Here is a 10,479-nt window from a genome sequence, read left to right on the forward strand (position 1 = left end):
TACAAGGAAAAGTGGAAATATTCATGCATATAGAAAGTCTGTTCCGTTGTATTTTCTTTTACTTTCACTTAGTCTTCATATTTGTGTGGATGGATGGCTGTTCATTTTTTCACTTTTTAACTTTGTTTTGGTCATGTTTTATATGAATTGCTTGTGCCTTCTACTGGAATTTGAGGACATGATGGCATAATTGGACTATTATTCTTGTCCTATAAAGGTGATTCTAGTTTTTCACTTATGTGTGTCTTTTATGTTGGTCTTCATACCTGTGTAAGCCCAAATCAGTGTTTTAAGTAATGGAAAAACACAAGGAAAGCTGTAGTCATTGTCTTACTAAGATGAGATGTGGTGGAAATATATTCCAAATACTACAAGTAGGAGTAAATCTGAAAGAAGAAATGACTGTTGCACACCAGTGAGGTTGCAGGCATTGTGTTATGTTCAACCTCAGTGGGACAAGTATCATGGCAAAAGTTGCAGGGCTTTGCTTTTGCTAGTGCTGACCAGCCTTGGACAGGAAAAACTCAGATACTGCAGCTGTCTATGATCTGTAGAGTTGATGTCACACCTGGGGATTGGTGTGTTAACTTCTGGTTACGCTGCAAAAGTTTTGTTCTTTGTTCTAGAAGATGTGCCTTCACTTTCTGAAAGTGCTGCAGATGCTAACAGGCAAGGTTGAGCAGAAGGTCAAGATATGGTGTGTGGCTTCCATAGTTCATAGAACATGCAGGGGTTGATCTATCAGTCTTAAAACAAAAGTGTTTGTTCTTGTGTATGAGACAAGAATGAGAGTGTTGCTTAGGGGAGCATGCAGAGAAAGATCACTGTGTCTGCATCCAGCAGGGCAGAGATTCTGCTTCATGCTTTTCCATTTTTGACATAATGGAATTTGGAGAGGACACTCTTACTGCTTCTGGGCCCGGTGTCCAGCTAATGTTACAGTGCATTTCAAATGTGAACCTCTTCTGCATTCTAGAAGTCTTCCACTAGTGACTTCCTCATTTCTTCTCCCACAACATTTTTTGTCCTCCTTGTTCTCCTGTCTTTGATCAAACGTAAGTTCTTTGTGCATCATCAGTGTTGACCAACTCACTTGTGCTGTCAGTGCTGGATGTCTCAATTGTTTATTCTTGGAGGTGTGGTAGGATAACTGAGAGGTATCTAATTAACTTTTTGACACTAATATAAGAAGGACTAGTGTCCTAAATAGCTTTATTTTCCATTTTTGAGTATTTGGAAGGGAAATGGGGTGTTTAGGCATTAGTCAATGAGAAGTCTAGGAGGGCTGTGCACATGTATTTCTCCTATTTATCTGGAGAGTCGGTGTGTGGTGGTTTTGCTTTAAAAGGTTCTTGTATTCATGAGGGTCCCTCCATCCTTCCCTCCCCTTGTTCCTTGCAGTGCTGTCCTGTTTGAAATAATTTTAGCACCCTTACAGTCAGCCTTGAGGCAGTGTTATTGGTGTTTCCAAGTGAGCTCCATTAGCTTGACAATATAATGAAAAACATGCTTCTGAAAAAAAAGCAGCTGAGAAGGAAGCAGGAGAAACTGCATGTTGGTAGCTGGAAGACTTTTTCCTGATGAGAGCTTCATGCAAGAGGAGTGCTGTAGTCCAGACCCTTGTTAGTTGGGCAGAGGGTGCTTTAGGAAAAAGGCATCTTGTACTGATGACCTAGTTTCATTTTAGGAAAGGGAAAGACTTGAAGAAGTAGGGTAGATGTTCAACGGAGTCTTTGCACTTCAGCCTGTCAGTTCTGTTCTTGGCTGATGAATGTTTCAGCAGCAGAGTATTTTCAAGTGAGAAAAACAGGATTATGAAAGCTCTTAAACTGGAGACTTAGTATTGCAAACATACTGTCTTAAAAATATGCAAATTTCTAATGTATTTTTAAGCTGTGAGGACAATGCAATGAACTAATGACCTGCAAAGGTCTATTTAAATAATTTCTCAAAATCTAGGCAGTTTTAGCTTAAAAAAAGATATAGAAGAGCCTCAAAAAACACCCTTGAGTCCTTTTGAGATTTTTTTTTCCTTCTGTCTTACTTCAGTAGTACTCTTTCAGCTAGTACGCATTTTGGTTATAAGATTTGAGGGAGCATATTTGTCAGAAATGACCAGTGGTTCAGTAGATGATGGTGCAGTGGGATCTGAGACTTAAGGAAAGAAGCTGTTGGCAGCTGTGGTGAAAAGAAGTTAAAATGGATGACGGGAGGAGAAAGTGAATTAATTGAAATGCCCATGGTGTAGAACTGGCAGAGACTTTTTTTGACCTGGAAGTTATTCCTTCAGTTAGTACACTTTATTTTCTTCTACCATTATTAAAATAGACAAAAGCTGTGAAAAGCTCAGTGCTTGTTTTGGAGAACTAATGAGAGTTCTGCTTTTGTCCAAGATTTTGCTCAAGTTTATAGAGGGTAACTAAGCTTGTGGGACTGGACATCAGCTCCCAGGGGCTGATGACACACTGTGCTAGAAAAACAGGAGGCAATTTCAACTGAATACATTTTGAGAGGAGCTCCTGCTGTGCCTTGGGACCTTAAACCAGGCAAAACCACTTCTTCAAGTGTATTCATCCAGTCACCTCTAATAATTTTGCTGCTAGCTTTCCTCCTTGTCCTGAAGTTTGATTTTAGGAAAGTTGCCAGAGGCTAAAGAGGACTAGTTGAGCTGGCATAGCAGGACTGTCAAAGTGTTTTTGAGGTCAAGATATTAAAAACTCTGTGTGTTCTACCTGAAGCAGTCATGTTATAACTTCTGGGGGCAGGAGTTAGGGGGAGGAATAACAGTCACAGAAGGTATCTCCTTCCTTGATTTTCCCCCTTCTGTGAAATCCTACTGTGTGATGTGACTGCCCCAATGGGTTTTCTTCTTATGCTCCATATATGCATGAATATTCAGTAATAAAACATGAACAGCATGCTTCTGTCCTGCCCTTCAGCCTTACCCACAGCTCTCTACTCAGTAGGTCCAGTGATAAAGAAACAGTTTTCATCCCTTGACAGCTCTTTGGTATATGTGAATTTTCTCAAACTGGGGTAAAAAAATTACTGTCTTTGTGTGTTTATTGTTATGTGTCTTGTTACCAATTTTACTGATCTTCTGAGACTGAGGCTAAGCTCCAATTTCGCTTATAGAAGACTTGTTTTATCACCTATATGAAGACAACTACTTGAATTTATTACACCATGTGGGTTGTAAGGCATATTTTGCTGCAACACAGGGTGTAATATCTCCATTTGAAGGAGCGATGCATCCCCAAAGCCACTTCTGCAAGTTCTTGTCAGTCTCTGAATTAAAATTTAAGTATCAAGTATGTTAATGAATGGGATCATCTCTATATGTTGGCATTTAAGAAAACGCTTTCTTGCAAAGGAAATGTGTGCTGTAAGCCACATATGGGCCAGGTTTTAATGCTTTTCATCAGGCTGAGCATTGTCTTTGTTTGAGAACACTTGAGTTAAATAAAGTGAGAGTGCCCATAGGGTAGTTGTAGTTCAGCATGACTAAGAGTTTTTTGAGTTCACTCTTATTTATGAGTTGAAGATTTCTGTTATTAACATCTGTGGATGCTGTTGAGTTCAAGGGGCATACGTCAGAGAAAAAACATGTTCCTGCTTCATGGAGCCTTGAATCCTTTAAACATGCTTCAGGGAGGCATTTTGTGTCGTGACCTCAAAGAGACTTCCTCCTGCTGTAAACCAGTAAGAACTCAGAGAAATTCTGGTGTTAGCTTTTATAAACGTATATGCTCTAAATATTTGATTACTATTTATGCTAATCAGCTATTTTGGGATGTTGCTTAGAGATACAGTGGTTTATGTCAGAAATCTTGGTTTGATAGTGCAGAGGTGAGATGCGATGACTGGTGAACAAATCGAGATAGTGCTTCTGCAACAGTCTGATTCATTTGGAGTTCTCTGAGCCTGTCAGCTGGTCGGAGCTGCTGACCCATAGAAGCAGTGTTCTGCTTCCTAATAAACATAACTGTGTCTTTGCACTCTCAGTATTAGTGAGTCACTGGATTCAGCTTTTTTCATCCAGATAATTTTACTACTGATTTGTATTTTTTGTTACACATTTGAGGCTAGCTAAATTGTTTATCCCTAAAGCTTTTGGTCTGGTGACTTTTACCAGATCTTAAACCTGTATGTCAGTTAGACTGCCTTCAGCCTCTACAAGTGCTGTCATGATTATGGAGCCACAGCTGAAGAACTTTGCATCATACCAGAGTTACTTAGGCTTCACCTTAAAGGAGAGTTACATCTAAAGGGATGAAGAGATTAGTTGAGCAGCAAAGTGAGGCATTAAAAGACTCTTTGGAGCAGTGTGTTTTCTGTCCAGTAGAAGTAATTATTGTTCATTAGATGGCAATGGCTCAAGTGTTGAGCAATAACAATGACATTGCTCAGCTGAGTAATAGCTTGTTATTCTTGTGAGGTCAGTGTGAGCCTTGTGATTGACAAATAGATTGGCCTTTGCTCTACAGGCTGGAAATTTGGTGCTCCTCAGTGGGATTTGGCATATGAAATCATTTCTGTGTAGTAAATGTTGAATATTTTTCCTAAGCACTGAGCTGAGATAAAATTGATGGACACTGTGCTTTTAATAAATACAGCATATGATTGAATACAGCAGCATATGATTGATACTCATTTCTATTCAATTGACTAGAGACTGACAAGAGCCCTGCAGCATTTAACCTACAAAAAGGCTGGAGGCTTAACTCCATTTTCGGTGTGGACAATCAAATTGAATTGGTTCCACTTAAAAAGTGTAGAGCAGGGCTTTTTCAAGTGGCCCATATTTTGCAGATGTTTACTACTGCTATTTTTTTCTCCTCTTCCATCCACTTTAAACATTACTATGTTGTGAAGGAACTGAAAAGATCACCAAGAACAAATTTTACCTCCAATAAAAAAAAAAAGGAAATTGAGTTAGGGGTATGGAAAGCACCTGTGGAAGAAAAGGGGGGTTCACTTATGCTGCATTCCATCTGCTTGGAATTTCAGCACTTAAATGCAAGGTTCTTTAAGGATCTGGCACGTAAAGAGCCCTTCCACTTTATTGTTCAGCTTCATGATGCATGACTGTGTGGGACACACACCACTGGATAACCTGCCAGAGAGGGATTTAATTTGATTGTCCTTTTTAGACAGACTTGGTGGCACTTGGTGGCAGAGAATGAATAATGGCTGATCCTTATTTTCTTTTGTTTCAAGCATGTTAATGGTGCACTCCACTGCCTTATGGTGTGTGTATTTCACTTTAAGCTTGCAAAGATAACCTTGCATCCTGCACAGCCACACACAGCCATATATTTTTCATACCTTACCTCACTATAACTTGGCGTTCTCCTTTCCTGAAGGATTACCAAGCAGAAGTGTTTCTGCAGGGAGAGGGACTCAATGGAAAGGAGCTTTTTCCTTTGTGAAGGTTATTGTTAAGTACTGTGTTAAGTACTGTGCTTAAGCAAATTTACCTTTATGTATTAAATGTAGCTATTTTCCCCTATGAGTAGTAGTATAATTAGTTACAGGCAGAACTGCTCTCCCAGTTCTTCTGATTTTCCTACTGAGTACTTTCCGTTAATTTCTCTTTAACTTAAACTAACGTGTCAAAAAAAAAAAAAAAGCATTAAAAAAATCCAGAACCACAAAGTTCTGGTTAGGAATGCTAAGAGGAAAGGACAGTCTACGGCTTAAATGTTGAAAAGTTTTCAGAAAGAGCTCCTTTCCACAAAGTGTTTTTGGGTTTGGGTTTTTTTTTTCTTTTTGAATATCAAAAGGTTCATTGTGGCAGCTGCAAATTTTGGGTGCTGGGGGTTTTTTTACTGTTGTTTGGTTATTTTTTTGTTGGGGGGGGTGTTTTGTTTTAAATAAAGATGTCTTCATATGTCTATTAGTAATGATTAAAGAAAAATGGACTGTAATAGGGAGGAGGAAAGGAGGGTGTGGATCTAATCACTGCAGTTCCTTGGTGCACACTTGAGAGAACTGGAGGTTATAGCCAGGTCCCAGATGGAGATACAGCCACAGCGGAAATAGTGGGGTTTTTTGTCATTCTTCCAAAACTAAATGGGCTCCGCTGTCCCAGCAAGGCAACTTGAGAGAACTGTGCCCTTAAACTGCTTTTGTCTCTTAGCCTTTGAAGATGCTGACAGTGCCGTGGATGACCGGGACAGTGACTACCGCAGCGAGACGAGCAACAGCATCCCCCCTCCGTACCACACCACCGTGCAGCCCAACGCCTCCGTGCACCAGTTCACGGGCCCGGCTCGCCTGCAGCAGCAGGGAGTCCTGCGGGATTCCTGTGCCGACTCCCTCCAGAATTATGATCTGGATTATCGGGAGCATGTGGCCGCCAGGTGAGTGCTCTCTTATGGGTAGCTCTCCTTTCTCTGTTGTTTTTCCACTGCAGACCATGAAGGTACCAAGCTGGCAGGGGAGGCCAGATCAAGGGCTCTAAAAGTCTTCTGGTAGGAAGGTATTATGTGTGTTTTTGACCCTGATTCTGCTGTGAACCAGGGAAAACCTGTGAGGGTATGTGTTACACCAGAACTGGCAGTTTAGGGAGTTACCTTTAACAGATATGCTCAGCTTCAGGTCATTTGCTCTTGGTTGTACTTTCCCCTGACTCTCTGAAGGCTAGAGTAGTGGGTAGTTGCTTGTTCTGGTACCATGGCGTAGGTGAGCCCCTCAAGGCAGTGAAACACATTCTAGCAGAGTTATCCTATTGGGAGCTTCTTTCTTGGTGCAGATTTTTTTTCTCTTCTGTATTAGCTCCAGTTCTATTAGATCTGCCAAAACAATGTATTCAAGAAGAAAGTCTATAACAGATTAGTTGTTGGGTTTTTTTTTTCCCTTCCGTTCCTGTTACCATATAACACTGTTGGATGGTGTGCTTTCTCTTTAGATTTACTTTCAGCTGTATGAAAGGTAGTTTGTTTGCTCACAATTTTTTTTTTAACCATAATTCGGTCGTTTCACAAGTGTTTTTAACTTGTTGAAGTATTGAGCATTGCAGCACTACTTACCAGGATCAATGGCTGTGAGCTAGAGCTAGTTGTGCAAGGTGAAGGCGAAGGCTTTGGACAGTGCTGCTAATTTTGGTCAGCTTGCTAAGAGTGGTTCTGTAGAGCAGACTAAGCTGCTGCTGCTGCCTTTGGCGAGAAAGGAAGAGGCAGCTATTTAAGCACTATCACAGTTAGAGGTGCAGAGTTTTATTTGTATTATAACTGATTTTTTTCTACCTTATCTCCCTTGGTGCGAATGTTCTTGTTTTCTGAAGTCTGAACCTAAATTCAGTTATTGCCTTGGGTGGCTGAGGCTATGTTTTGCCCTTCTTGATGTATGATCATTAATGGTAAAGGGTGAAGTTTAATGGTAACATCTAATGTTGTTACTGTAACTGAGGTTTCAAGAATAGAAGCAAATGTGCCAGCAAAATGCATTTACTGCAGTGTGATGTGTCATTCCTAGTGCTCTATTTCTAGTTCATGAAATGTCTTATATATAAGCAAGATATTCCCTTTCCCATGTGAGTCTGTGCTGCTGGCTTGCAGTGGTAAAGCTGCTGAAGATCTAACTGAGAAGACGAGCTTTTTCTTTTTGGAAGAGCTGAGCTGAACGGTGATGTTGGACCCCCAGTCAGGGAAGCCAATGGTGGTGGCATATTTTTGGAGTTGTGTAATTTCTTGGAATGGTGTTGACAATACTTTGCTTGGAGTCAGTGTGTATGTGAGTTTCTATCTGTATCTAAAAGATAAATGTGCTTGTAAGACCTTCCATAGAACCACTGCTGGTTTGAATTTTTAGAGAACACCAAGCTGGAATAGATTTCTTTGATGTGAAAGCATCTGGACTGATAAAATTTACTTTAAAACCATGAGCTTTGTAGTTTGCTATGGTCTAAAATTACTTTCAGTCCAGAAATGCAAATCCTCAATGGTGATCTGAGCATTCCTGATCCCATGTGCATTTTGCACATGCCCAACAAGATTCTTTGCTACATATTTAATCTTATAACATAAAATATGCAAATAAGCTTTCCAAAGAAGCTATGTGGGATTCTCTTACTTACCAGAAAGGTATTTCTATCAAGCTGGCTGAAAAGAAGCATGTGGGTAGATCTGAAATATTTTCAAAACAAAATTGTAGCTGAGTATTGCAGGAACAAATTGTATTTGACTTTTGTTCCTAGCAGCTCTCAGTGCTGTGTGCCAGGCAGTCACCTTATGAATTCAGTATTCCTGGCAGACTGCAGCTGATGGTGGCTGTGAAAATGAGGGCTTGTAGGAGACTCTCCTGGGCAGACCCCAAAGAACCAAACAAGAACCTGCTGAAACCTGTCCTGAACTGTGTATTAAGTTGTCAGTGCCACAATGCCTCAGTTGAATCTCTCTGTTCTAGCACCTGGGTTTTTTTCTTACAATATTTGGGTTTGGATGAAAAAATTCTGCTTCTCTTTATTAGCTGTTACATGTGATCACACTACTTTGGTTGAAGTAATGTATTTTCTTCCAACCTCTCCTAAGGATGACAAGCAATATTGTTATATGTCCTTGGAGTGTGTTTTGCTGCCAGCAACCAGTTTGGCTTCAGAAGAGCAGACATCTTTCCCTCATTTTTGGTTTGTGGGTTTGGTTGTTTTGGGGTTTTTTTGTTTGTTTGGGTTTGGTTTTGTTTTGGTTTGGTTTTTTGTTTGTTTGTTTTTTGTTTTTTGTTGTTGGTGGTTTTTTTTTTTTTTGTTTAAGCACTAACTTTTCTTTGCAATGCTCATTTTCTTTAACTGTTTGTCCTCCATGCCTCCCTAGTCTTACTCAGTATGATAGCCTAGATTCCACTATGAGAGTCCACTATCTGAGTCTTTAGATCTGTCAGATGAGTGGGTTACCCTCTCTGCACCTCTATGCCTGTCTCCCCAGTGTTGCTGCTTTGAAGTGTTCTTGTGGTACATTTCAGCTGATACTCGCTGTTTGCCTCAGCTGTTTTTTAGATCTAGTAGTAGTTAAATGCTGGGCTGATGTCTTTTTCTCCTCTCTTGTGCTGGGTTTCTCATCATTATTTCTAATGAAAAGGATGCTTTGTAAAAGAGCAGAGGAAACACCATACAGGAAAAGAAAGAAAGAAAAGAAATTTAGAAAGATGAGAAAGATTAGAAAGAAAAGTAATTTTCTTTATGTCTAAATTAGTCCATTTTTTCGGTTCAGCATTTACAGATAATGGCTCTTCAGACATTCATGTAGCGCCCATTGCCTTCAGCTGAGTTCTGGAAGGGCTTGATCCAGTAACTATGGTGGCCCTGGGAATCTTTTGAAAGAAAATTATTTCATTTACTGGCTTAAAATAGTGAGAAAGAAGTGTAATAAGTGTTCTAAACTGTGTATAACAGGATTCATTTAATGTAATTAGCATCTTTCCAATTACTATAAGTTAGCTAATACTGTTGAAAATGCAGCACTAAAGCAGCAGTAGAAAATGCAATGACCCATTTCTCTTTCAGGACTATCCCATCTGTATCCCATGCTGGCATGCTCCATGCAGCTCTCATGGTGAAGACTCTTGGATTAGCAGTATCCATAAAATGCCTGCTGTCTTTTCCCTTCTCTGGCACTAGGAGGTCAGGGACGCACATGCCCTCATGCTCCTCAGTTCTCAGCAATGGATGATGTGAGGCAGAGCTGCATCTTTCAGATGATCATGTTGATGTTTTTACATCCACACTCTACCTGCTTGTTTGTATGTAGATTGTCAGAAGCTGTCCTTGTGAGGTTTATATGAAGAAGTTTCCTTGCTACTGCCCTTGTGGCTGTTGAATGATTGAGATTATCCTGCTGACCAAGCGATAAGAATTAATCCCAAAATCCCAAGGGTCATTTACTTGAGTTTCTAGGAAGCATCAGATTGTTTCACAGCTTAATCCAGTCTCCCACATGGGACAATTATAAATTGCTGGATCTGTTCAAATGCATTATAAATGGGAAATACAGATCCTGAAAATCATCTGAGGCTTATGATGGGCTAATATCCAGCACCAGTGTTTTGTTTTTCCTTCTGGGCCAGTAACAGCTCTGAGAATCTTAATTTTGTGTTGGTAGGGGCACCTTGAGACCTTTAGCTGCAGCAAGAGCTCTCCCAGCAAAGAGGAAGGGTGAAATAGCTGAAACTCCTCATGTTGCTCGTGCCCACGATTTGCATTTATCCTCTGCCCTCACTTGCCTGGGGTCCAGTGACTCCTAAGTCTCCAGATGAAATCTCTGCTCTGTTGCCACCCCTGGGAGATACAGGGTCCCTGAAGGCTTTATGAGTACTGCTAAAACAAAGTCTGCAGCCCAGGGCGACCGAAATGCAGGCACAGCATAGTGGAATGGTGTGCGTGGGCACGGCATCTCAAACTAGTCCTGTTGCTGCAATAAGTGACTTCTTTTCAGCATGCCTAAAAAAGCAACAGCAGAGTACTGGTACAGCCAAGGCTGTGTG

The 10,479-nt window shown here is 40.6% G+C and overlaps 1 protein-coding gene across 15 annotated transcripts in view; it reads left to right on the forward strand.

Annotated features, from left to right (window-relative positions):
• Window positions 1-10,479, forward strand: part of UNC13B (unc-13 homolog B) — a 207,563-nt gene that overhangs the window by 56,982 nt on the left and 140,102 nt on the right. For all 15 annotated transcript variants that reach the window (XM_038125517.1, XM_038125512.1, XM_038125516.1 and 12 more), the window contains one exon: window positions 6,143-6,365. In XM_038125517.1, coding sequence (XP_037981445.1) covers window positions 6,143-6,365 — 223 coding nt within the window. The remainder of the gene's footprint in view (window positions 1-6,142; window positions 6,366-10,479) is intronic.

The sequence above is a fragment of the Motacilla alba genome, chromosome Z, assembly GCF_015832195.1.
Source record: "Motacilla alba alba isolate MOTALB_02 chromosome Z, Motacilla_alba_V1.0_pri, whole genome shotgun sequence".
NCBI lineage: Eukaryota > Metazoa > Chordata > Aves > Passeriformes > Motacillidae > Motacilla > Motacilla alba.